General features: G+C 41.0%; 1 protein-coding gene across 4 annotated transcripts in view; it reads left to right on the forward strand.

Annotated features, from left to right (window-relative positions):
• The window catches only part of ADGRB3 (adhesion G protein-coupled receptor B3), a 1221611-nt gene that overhangs the window by 797952 nt on the left and 411289 nt on the right, over positions 1 to 12370 (forward strand). For all 4 annotated transcript variants that reach the window (XM_082251903.1, XM_082251901.1, XM_082251904.1 and 1 more), the window contains one exon: positions 2623 to 2725. In XM_082251903.1, coding sequence (XP_082108029.1) covers positions 2623 to 2725 — 103 coding nt within the window. The remainder of the gene's footprint in view (positions 1 to 2622; positions 2726 to 12370) is intronic.

Below are 12370 nucleotides of genomic sequence, written 5' to 3' on the forward strand. Positions count from 1 at the left end.
AGCTATGCATGCGTGCCTCCAGTGCAGCCAGTGACCACCAGTATACATGTCCCCAATGCAGAGCTATGCGTGCGTGCCTCCAGTGCAGCCAGTGACCACCAGTATACATGTCCCCAATGCAGAGCTATGCGTGCGTGCCTCCAGTGCAGCCAGTGACCACCAGTATACATGTCCCCAATGCAGAGCTATGCCTGCATGCCCGACTGAGAGCAGTGCACTTACCTGTGAGTCATGGCGGCTTCTCCCTCTCCTCTTCTTCGTTCGGCGGCGGGAAGGTGAGTGGCGCTTCTCCCTCTCGGCCTCTTCTGCGGCAGGCGGCGGGAAGGTGAGCGCCCGCCGGCTTCTTCTCCGGACTGGACTCCTCTTCGGCGGAGGGAAGCTGACCGGGCGGTGACGGTGAGTGACTGATGCACGCACCGGCACCGCCCCCATTGCGACGTCAGCGGGGTCACAATCGGATGTCCTGGATGATGATTGGTCCAGGCTGGAGACTGGACCAATCACAGCCAGGATATCACGAAAGTGGGGGTGTCCTAGTGCAATGACCTGCGCCCAGGTTACGCCCCCAGAAGGCAGCCAATCGATGCCTCTTCTGGGTCATAAACCCCACCCCCCCCCCATAGCCACCACATAGGCTGGCGAACGCGATTTTTTTTAAACGTTATTGTTCTTTTTGTAATTTTTTTTCCTTTTTTTCAGGGGGGGGGGGTGGCACCCTGGCGCCCCCTATGCACAGGCCGCCACTGCTTAGTGATTTGCCATGTGCTTTTACATGAAGAGACAGTCCTCAGCCACGTGTAAGCTCTGACTGCAGCGACTCGTGACTTACATAAGGCTACCTTTTCTTTCTCCTAGCAGATAAATGGAGCAGTAGGCAGTAAAGGAAGTGAGGGAATGTGTAGCTGAGTAGGGGGGCACCTGAACACACCTCTAATTTTGCCCTGCATAGGTGAAGCTCAAGTTTTCTTTACAGAAAGCATGTTTTGAGAAAAATGTGGAACTGCCATTTCTGACCTTCATTTAAAAAAACGGATTTCCAGGTCTTCTCTAGCTTCAATATTCGAGTCACTTGCGCTAAATGAGTAGGCAGCCAGTGAAGTCAGAGTTAAGTCAGAACTCCTGATATGTTGGCTTAAAGTAAGGAAGCTAGGCAAAAACAAGTGTTTTTAGATGAGGAGATCTGTAAAAAGAGACTACATATTTCTCAATACAGTTTTCCTTTAATGACAGTGTGCTTCTTTAGGGGTTCTTCCAATAACTGTCTATACAAAAGATAGAATATATGTATATTACGCACATGGTCAAACAGGTTAGTAGTGATTATAAAACACTTTGGAATGATAATAAAATAATTCCTGTAATAGGTTGTTTAAGGTTTAGGTCTCTCTTTTGTATTTTAAGCTTGCTTAGGGTCTTTTTTATTCTTTTAATGGGCTGCCAATGCACCACAGTGCACCAAAAATCAGACATGCATAATTTTTCCAACATAGAGCACCTCCATATACAGTAATGCATTACCACATATTATGGTGTACTTCAACACAAGTTTGTTTGTGCATGGTGTGTTGCTGTGCATTGAAGTAATGTGTATGTTACCTAAGGTCTAAAGGGGGGGGGGGGGGCTTCATTATACAGGAACCAATCAATCACTTAAAAGCAAACCTACAAACATGTGTAATCAGACTAGATCAAAGTAATGATATCTAGCTGGTTATTGTAAGCTATTGTATGTCTTGGCTCATTGCCCTTTTTAATAAAAATAAAATGCATTGTGGAGATATGAGCCCTTTCTCTCCTTTTTAGTTTTAGCAACAGTTACCAGGATTGATAGTGCAAATTCCACTTTTGAGAGTTTTTATCATTAACATCTGTCCCAATGACAACTGCCAAAGATAAAGTTTTTGCCTTGTTTTTGGATGTTTTCCTCTGACATCATGTTGTGTCACAGTGACATGTCTGAGGGGGAAATCTCATAATTAGGGGCAAAGCAATAAAAACAGGTTCTACTTTTACAAAAAGAAAACAAATAATTGAAGTTGGATTTTTAAATGTGAAGGGAATTTTAGCAACACAATGTATATACTTAGTAAAGAGAAATATTTTTAGCAAGTTAAAGAGGAGCTCAAGTCATTTTTGTGTTTATTAAAAGTCAGCATCTACAAAAACTGTAGCTTCTGACTTTTAATAAGCACCAACTCTCCCTGCTCAGGATCCAGCAATGTGCTCACCCTAGCTCCCTGGTGCTGACATCTCAACTGTGGGCATAAGCAGTGGGCACCTGGCTGTGAAGCCACAAGCTGTCACAACCAGGTGCCCTCTGCTCATGCTTCCGCTATGCTGCACATTGTGAATGGTCCCGCAGCCTTCTGGAACCTGCAACATGTCCCAGACGACTTCGGGGAGGGAGAGGGAGAGAACTTCTGTTCAGATCGCCTAGGAGGTAAGAGCGGGTACCTGTCAAAGGCAGGTACCTGCTCTCCACTGAAAAAAAGTGCCAGAGAAGGATGGAGCTCTGATTTAAGAAAGATAGTCAAATTGAAGCTTTGCATACATTGCATTAAATTTGAATTACATTTGAATTGTATACATTAATAATGTTTGAAAAAATGTTTTTTTTTCCAGAAATTTTACAGTAGTGAATTCAAAGATCATTGTAGTTACTATCCATCCAGAGCCAAAAGCTACAGATGCCTTGGTAGAGATTGAGCTTGCTCACCTGAACAATGTAAGTAATTATATGTTTGGCTGTAAAAACACCAATTGTTGTTTTATGATAAATTAAACTTTTTTTTTGTAGGTTTAAAAATTAAACTTACATCTGCTTACCTTACATTTAGATTATGTATACTTCTTTTTGTTTTTACTTGCTGTGGTGCTCAAAAACAAAACACCTGTGTAAAAAAAGTGCAAGTGAAAAAAAACACACAAAAAGTGCACTTAAGGGTGTGTCTCTTGTTTACCTCTCCAAAAGATAGGATTCTGCCCTGAGCCCACCGTGGCACAAGGTTCTTGACAAGAGCAAGGCTCAACTTGGTCTACTAAGCCAAAAGGTCTGACAGACCCCTTTCATCGTGGTTAGCCAAAGCCAACCAACGAGTACTGGGTAAGAGGCGCTCCCGAAGAGATATCACCTGATTCAGGGGAGGAAGGAACATTATGGTCACACATCCTCCTCCTGGATTTTAGTGCAGGCCTGAGGACCCACACCCTCCATCCAAGTGAGAAAAATAAATACAGACAAAAATTCCATTGACAAAACAGGGAGAAAAAAAAATTAAACAAATAGTTTGAGTGCAGGTGCATTGGCTAGGCCTTGCAGCCTGGTGGCAAAAATTGTCCTAGACTTAGCAAAAAGTCCTAGCCCAAGGAAGAGCTGTGCAGAACAAAAGCTTAGATGACCTGGCCTTGTGCTTTTTCTCACAGTAGGTTTCCCACGCCCAAGGGATACTATGAGCACCCCTGGGGCGACGAACTTCCAGGGGGCACTGACACCATGGGCTCTCTGCCTTACCAACCCAAGGACAGATCAGGTAGCACCACTCAAAAGAGGAGTCACTGGGCCTCTCTTTTCCCTTCACACCAAGGGAGAACTTCTAACCCACACTTTACATTGCTCACACTCATTTGCTTTCCTTTGGGAGGGCTTCTTAGGACCCCCATTATACCAACAGAAGCACTGTGTAAAAAGCGAGAATGACTGTGCAGCACCCCTACTTGACATTATTAAGAAGAGATACTACACTTGATCATAGCCAAAAGTGCACACAGTGGCATCACTACCATGTAACAAGATATGAGAAGCTGTTCAATGTTCAGCTGTATAAACTCTGGCTGTTTGAAAGATGGCCAACCACTTCTCTGGATTTATTAGCAACAATGTACTGGGAAGGTCAATCAAACCAATTCATTCAATAGCTAAACTAACAGACCCTAACACTAAATAGTTTATGTTAATTTTAAGGGCAATTATACAATTGGATTGTATTAAATGTGACCAAAAGAGCAATAGAAGACATTTTGTGAACAGCAAAAACAAATTCATAATATAACATTTCCTAGGTGTTATTGCTTGTGTTCTGGGCTACAAGGGCAGAGTAAGAGATGTGGTAAGCTTCACAAGTCAAAGGAAGGACCAAGGCCTCTAGTTTGACTTCAGTGTTCCATATTATTCTAAATTTGCTCCCTGAAAATATCACATAGCTTATCAAACATTTCACGTCGGCCTTGATGTGGTTTAGCTGTTACAATTTTAATCTGAAAAGAAAAAAACCTTGACCGGCATCTGAACACATCTGGATTGATTATCTTCAGTTTCAGTAGGCACATGCTAAGATACAGTAGATGCTTGATTTAAGGAACGTAAGGTTTAGCAGAGTTTAATAATGTGCCTCGTAGGGACTGCATTTTTAGTCATACAAGCAGTGAATTTTAAAACAGTAACATGTTTACAGTATTTTTTGGTTAATGACAAGCAATAAGTATTTGTTATTTGATGTCAAAGTGGAGCAGCTGCCTTTGCACACATTTTATTTTAAAAAAGGTAATGTACAAGAAGAAGGATATGTAATACCACAATTGAATGATATCAGTGAACACTTTTTAAATAGACCTATTTATACAGTGTTTGAAAAATAGCTGATTAAAGTGATGGCTTGGAAACCACACTCATTTTTCTAAGAGTCTGAAGCACTTTAGTACTTTACATCAATTAGTGGAGTCTCCTCAATTTATCTTTTAATGAGGGTCAATTGCTTTCAGTACCAGATAGCTAAAAGGCCATTTTCTACTCTTCAATTCCAATTGCTTGGTTTAGAAAACGGCAATTCCCTATCTGTTTAGTGGATAGTAACTTGTCATATAAGAGATAAAGAAAACATTCAATGAACTATCATGAATGTGTTTGCATACACCATCAATGATTTATGATTAACAAGGAAGCATGTTCCATCTGCATGTAGCACTTGTGTATGCTGTTGCATCTGCAGTGTCTGATTTATGATTTGTTAAATGAAGCCTGTTCATTATTCATGTAAATATATGGGTTTTTTACTAGTAGGTAAATATATCCACTTAACATGTAAATTGACCTTACATCTCTGTGCTTATACTTGATTTGTCTAACTGTTTGTCTGTTGAAATATATTCATGAGTACAAATAAATTGAGAGGAAATCTAGTGATATTTATAAAAGTTAAACACAATGTCATGGTTTTAAATAAAAAGTATGGATCTTTATTTATAAATGTACAAATGGATTTCTGCCATTGTTTTGGTATGGTTTGGTCTCATATTTATTCATGTGATTTCTAAAATATGATATAATTCATGAATTTTGTTTAGTTTGCATACTGGCTAAATCAGAGTTGTCAGAGGGGAGACTTTTCTGAATAGTTTCTCTGTATTTTCTAATGGTTTTGGTGTATTTTGTACTTTACAAATATACCCAGTTTATGAAATGCTAAACTTGGTGAGCCATTGAGTAACAGAAAGCGGAGATCTTTTGGAAATCAACAAATTGCCAAATAATAAACAGGGAGTTAAGAACTTTTCTATGGATGAAAAAAAAAACTAAAGCAGAAAACTCTTTCAAACAGGCAACAGAAAGTTAGAAACTCTGTACAAATGATGTACATATAGTGGAACATTCTTCCAAATGATGGATGGAATGTAAGAACTCTTCCAAATGTTGAACAAAAAGTGAAAAGTTCTTTTGAAAAGGGAACAAAATGTGGAGAGTGTTTTCAAACCATGAACAGGAAAGGGAGAACTTTTTAACAAAACACAGAACAGAGCAAGGGATTGTGGGACATCATCGTTGCTAATGTATTAGATGTCTGCAGCTGTCATAAAAGCAACTATGCCTGCCAATTGACTGTTCAGAAGAGTTTTCCTTTTTCTGGTAATCATTTTTAAAAGTACTTTGCTAATTCATGAGGTCATGTTTAACTACAATGCGAAAATAACAATAAGTTGACATTACGTAAAGAGGAAGTCTATGTAAAACAGAAGTCCTATCATATTTAGATTTGTTTAAATTAGCTGAGCATTTGCAGGATTGAAGAGCAACTTTAAGCAAACTGTGAACTCCTAATGTTATCTTTGTGACTATGCTAAAATTAAATATTATAAATAATTTGCCTTTTAAATTACTCAGAGAAGAGTACTAAAGGTAGCTTTAACCTCTTTTTATATCATTCTGTGTTATGCAACATCTCCTATTCTATAGCATGTGGGAATGACTGCATTAGGCTTAGAGAATGCACACTGTCTGTACTCATGCTGATTGCACTGGCTTACATATTTACAGTTTGAGATTTGAAAATATTAAAAAGTCTGGGATTTTGATGACTATAGAGCTTTAAATAGCATAGAAAGAAGGTAGGCTATCACCCTGACATAGTTTCAGCATGTTATTGTAAAATTGAAGTCTGCCTTTCAGACTACTTGGCAGCTTAAAGCGGAGTTCCGGGCACAAAAATGATTTTTTTTTTGTGCCCCTCCGCTAGGTAGAGCTCACCTGAAAAGGAATTGGATAGTTATTTTTATTTTTTTTGTTTACTCACCTTTTTATTGAAGATCGTAAATACTCACCTCTGACTGCTTCCTCCCTCGGAGCCGCGGCTCACCCTGTCACTTCCTGCCTCGCGATGATTCCTGGGAGCTAAACGTCATAGCTCCCAGGAATCAATGCGACGGCACCGGCCCCGCTCGTCATTTCCGGGCGACGCCGCATTCCCCTGCTAAACAGCTTCTGGGCATGCCCAGAAGCTGTTTAGGAATGCGGCGCCGCACCGGAAGTGACGAGAGGGGCCGGTGCAGTGCATTCTGGGACACGAAGACGCGGAAGAAGACAGAGAAGAGGACCGCGCCGGCTTCAGCTGCCCACAACAGAGATGGAAACACTGTGGAAGAAATTTTCTAAGTAAGTATTTCTTCTAAAAGGTAAGTGCGAACCGGGACAGATCAGAGGCTAGCCATTGTGGAATGTGCTAGCCCTGACTGTCCCGGGGGTATGTTCAGCAAAAAATCATTTCTGTGCCCGGAACTCCGCTTTAATGAACATACAGTATAATATCAACTCCCACTCTATAAATGTTGTAAATACATCCTAAATAACAGGAGAATGTATGTAATTAGTTATGGGGAATTATTATGGGGAAGAAACTGGCCAGTACATAATGGGAACCATGGCCCTTGGGCCACAGAAACTATAACTTTGCTACCCCATAATACATTGCCCATAATATGACCATAATACATTAATCTTACATGACTATAATACATTCATCTTAAAGGTCACATGCACAATGTGACCATTTGGTACCCATCCTTTGCATTCTAAATATTTTTTAATAAAAGCAACAATTACCCAAAGTCACTGAACTTTTCCAATACCACCTCAAGTGACTTTTCACAGCTCAAACAAATGTTTGGAAAATACCTAATGACATACATAACTTTCATATGCAACCAACTGGTATTTCCTTTATTTAAAATAATATTAAGGTTTTTGTTTATTTTATTTTAATACAAAGCATGTTATACTTACCTGCTCTGTGCAGTGGTTTTGCACAGAGCAGCTCTGATCCTCTTCTTTTCAGGTACCCCGCCGGTGTTCCTCCCCCTTAAGTAGTGCTCCCAGAGAAACCTGCTTGCCCTGGGGGCACCGCTGCATGCTGCTCGCTCCTAAACCACTGCTCTATGCATCCATAAGACACATAGAGCCGTAGCCTGGCCCCACCCACTGTTCTCTCCCAATTTGGGTAACCGGCTGTGATTGACAGCAGTGGGAGCCAATGGGCTCCTTCAGCTGTCTCAGCCAATGAGGAAGTAGAGTCCCCTTATAGTTAAGGTTATCGTGAGCATCACTGGATCTGAGGAGGTTCAGGTAAGGACTGGGGGGCTGGGGGGGGGGGGGCGTTGCACACAGAAGATTTTTTACCATCATGTATAGCATGTAAGAGGGTAAAAAACCTTCAGCCTTTAGATCCACTTTAACTTTTAACTTCTCCAGCAGATATATTGGTATGTTCTTATATATTTTGTATTATGTTTAACTGAATGAAAGCATTTCCATTGGTGCTATGGCTTACAATTATGCTTGTCAGTTTAGATTTTTAATTCTAGAATGTTTATTCATTTTAGAATATTTATTTTGACATTTTGCACACCTATTGTGTATCCAAACAACCTATCAACATTCATTTGACCCTCATAATTATTTCTGAAATGCCTTTTTGTCAATGTAAACAATCAAATTTCTTCCTACCATACGCATTATTTTACTCTGTGACACATTAATGCTTTCTAGGCTGTATCACATATACAACACATCCTTTTCCAAGTAAAACTAAAGGCAAATCCACTGTGCACTGCAAGTGCATTTGGAAGTGCAGTCGCTGTAGATTTGAGGGGAAGATCTGAAATGAAGGGAAGCTCTGCTGATTTCTATCATCCAATCATGTGCAAGCAAAACTACTGTTTTTTCATTTTCCTTGCATGTTCCCCTCTGATCTACACACTTCCACACATGTGAACAAACCCTCAAAGAAAAATACCCCATTTGGTCTTCATTTTTGAGAAATGCCATGATTCCCAGGGGAAGTTTGGACTGTTTAGGAGTGGACCTAGAAAATCCTTCTCTTTTTTCATTGAAAGTCTTAACAGTGCATGTGCTATTTCAGTCCATCAGCCAAGTCCACATAAGAAGGCCAATCAAAAGATCACCAAACAGACAAATTCTTAAAAAGTATTGTAAGAATGAGGGACCAAACTAAAAGCCAGATTCTGGTTCAAATATTTTTATTGAAAAGATCAACAGATAGCATAACAAATAATATATAAAGAAATACTATTGTGTTGAGTTATGTATAATACAGGTAAGGGAATAAAACTAGCTGTACATGACCTATCAGTTGACAATCTGTGTAACTAAATTCAATGAAATAAGACTATGACTTCTTGTTGTTCAAGGGTCAAACTTATGTATATAGACTCAGTCTGAACAAAATATACATTCAACAGTCCCTCAAGAGTAGGATACCGTAGTCATCCAACTGCTGAGTTACAGCCTAGTTACAACACTAGAGATAGACTATGCTATCCAAACACAATGGAGGTTAGCTGCGAGAAGAGGTAACAGGGTTAAGGGGGGAGGGAAGCAGAAGAAAGAGAAAGAAAAGACAGGAAGGAGAAGGGGGAGAGAAGGAGGGGTTTCCAAAAGTAGAGCTACCCCCAATGGGGTATTGAAAAGGACAAAGAGTTATGTTGTCCTTCTACAACTAAAAGGCAGTTTCTAAAATTGTAAATGCTTCATATGTGCAAGCACAGAGAACCAGTCCTGGCTTTATGAAGTGATCCTTCTCTTTTAAAGTCTACTTCCAGAAGCCAACCACACAATGCGTGGAAGTGAAGGGTTAACCTCCTCACCAGATAACAGAGCTCACTGCGCACTCAGGCTCAGGTTTTTTACCACCGGCCTGACAGTGTAACTTGCTTCAACACCTTAGGACAAGTTCAACAAGCAGTGCAGCGATAGCTGAAGATAGCAGCACTCTGGCAGTCTGTGACAGCGGGAGATTAAAATATGGATGTCAGTCTGGCAGTAAATAAGTCTGAGCCTAAATTGCAGTGAGCTCTGTTATCATGGAAGGCGATTCAAAGTTTTACTTCCCTGGATTTGTTTTTGGCTACTGTAGAAGAAGAGAGGGGTGCTGTTCCATCTCCAAATGCGCCCCCTCCATCTACACAGAGCCACTGCGCCCAAGGCAGGTGTCCCTTCAGCCCATGCCTTGTCCCGTTCCTGATCGATATTGTAGGTATGCTGTGTGAATAGGAATAGAGCATACTGTGAAAGTGGAAATAGACTTTACAATATCACTTCTTTCTACTCAGTAAAAATTAAATGAACCACTAGCAGCAATTACAGTTTTGAGTCTATGTGGATAGCTTACCACATTTGAACAATGTGATTTTAATTGCATACATTTTGCAAAACCACTCAAGTTCATGATGATTGTGAGAGAACAGCGTTATTCCAGGCCAGTCACATTTTCTATTTAGGTCCCAGTTGCTGCTTCCTGGGGTTAATTTACTAAAGGCAAACAGGCTGTTCGCTTTGCAAGGGAATTTGTGAGGGGAAGCCCTGCTAACTTCCACCATCCAGTTGTATGCATGCAAAAATACTGTTTTTTTTTTTTTTTTCTTACACATGGTTGGGTATTTTGTGCAAAGCAAATTATCACTATTATTATTTACTATATTACCCAGTTCGGCTCCAGAGCATTTTTTTTCTTTGTCACATACATGTAAAAATCCTAGTTTTTGACAATAAAACTACATAAACCCCCAGAACATTATATATTTTCTGAAAGCAGAGGTCCTATAGAATAAAAAGGTGATAGTTGCAATAATATATTATGCACTTTTTGTTAAAATATAAAATATATAGTTGCATAGAGTAAATAGATACCTAACATTCTACGTTTTAGAATTTCGTGCACCCGCGATAACGCCAAAAATTATGGTGCCCAAAAATCACCATAGGTGACGCTTTAAAAGCCGTTACAGCCCATCAATTTAGAGTTAACTATGAGCTCTGGTGCTAGAATTATTGTTCTCACTCTAAAGTTTGCAGCAATATGTCACATGTGTGGTGCGACTGCAGTTTACATATACGTACGCACCCTGGGCTTGTGTTTACACAAGTGTGTGGGGCAACAGGGTTTTGGCAATTTTTTTCTAAATTTTAATATATTTAATTTTCATTTTACTTTTTTACCTTTTTCTTTTATTTTTGTATTTATTTAAAAAAAAAATCCTATGTAATAGCATTGGGCAGGTGACAGGTACTCTTTTTGGAGACATTAGGTGTCTAATAGACCCCAATGTCTCCCCTGCCCTTTACACCATCTAACCGAGCACAGATCAGTTAGGTTACATGTGTCCCCTGGCTGTACTGGCCAGAAAATGGTGCATAGAAAACCGGAAGTGACATCACTATGTGTAAACGCTGGACAGCCCGGGAACCACGGGAGGAGGGAGGACCGCGCAGCCGGCTATGTGAAAGTGACACATCACTTTCACTTCGAAGCCGGGCACTGGCTGTACAAAACCCACACAAGCCATCAGCTTGTGATCAAAGGTTCACTCTTTGGACATAGTACACCCAAAGAGCTGAACTGGTTACGAGAAAATTCTCTTACAAAGTAAACAGTCTTTTTGCCTTTGTAAATCAAGCTAGATTTTCAGCTAAACGTTATTATTGCTTTATGATTGATTTACCTGTATTCCAAGGTATATTCAATTGTCTTGAATTTTATCTTTGTAATGAATTTAAAACACTTTGCAGAGATTTGCAAAATTAAAATGAACCTTCCTCTACAGAGTCACTTGTACAATGCATCAAGCCTGTAGGCAATATACTTACCTTTCCTGTGGCTTTTGTGTTGAAATGTCATTTTGGGGCTGTTTAGCTGCAGAAGGTATTCAGTTCTTCAAGTTTGGTGAATATAAGTTTCTCCTGCCACACACAGTTAATTATCGTACATTGTAAGGAATTTAAATAACTTTGCAGAGATCTGACACATATTATCTAATGGGTACATAAAGTCAGTGGCGGCTGGTGCTCCATGGGCCGGGGGGGGGCGGCAGATGGACTGCACCATACCCCCCCCCAGACCACACCAGGCCACACACCAAAACCCCCCCCCCCCCCGGGCCACAGCGAGACAGGAGAGAGGGGAGAGAGGGGAGAGAGGGGAGAGAGGGGGGACAGGAGACCGGACAGGGGAGACAGGACAGGGGAGACAGGAGACAGGACAGGACCCCCCCTCACTCACCCTGCCTGGATGCAGCAGCAGGTGGTGGTGGCTTCGGCTACTTCCCCTCTTCTGTGTCTCCTCCCTCCTCCTCCATGCCCAATTGCATGGTTTCTCCTTTCGGTCAATCGGGAAACAGGTCTCGAAACCCGCTTCCTGATTGGCCAGGAGGAGGATCCGTGTGCCAATAGTGAATTTTAATTCGCTATTGTCACACAACTGGGTGGGCTAGGGGCGCAGTGCTCTGCGCCCCGAGCCCATGCTTTTTTTAGCCTGTGAGAACCTCTGGCTCTAGTCACATGGTTAAAAAAAAAAGCCCCTTTGAACTCCATGCGTCCGGAGCCCCACATGTAGATTAGGGGGCCGGATGCATGGATGGGGGGGCTCCCCTGTGCCCCATATACACCAGCCGCCCCTGCATAAAGTGCATCTAAACAAACACAAAGATTCCTACACTGCAGCTTACCAGTCTTTAGATGAGGTTTTTTTAATAAGCTTTCTTTTTTTTCTGTCTTTTTCTGTCTTTATCCTTTACCTTTAATCACATGAAT

This window comes from Pelophylax lessonae, assembly GCF_965119305.1.
Source record: "Pelophylax lessonae genome assembly, chromosome: 3".
NCBI lineage: Eukaryota > Metazoa > Chordata > Amphibia > Anura > Ranidae > Pelophylax > Pelophylax lessonae.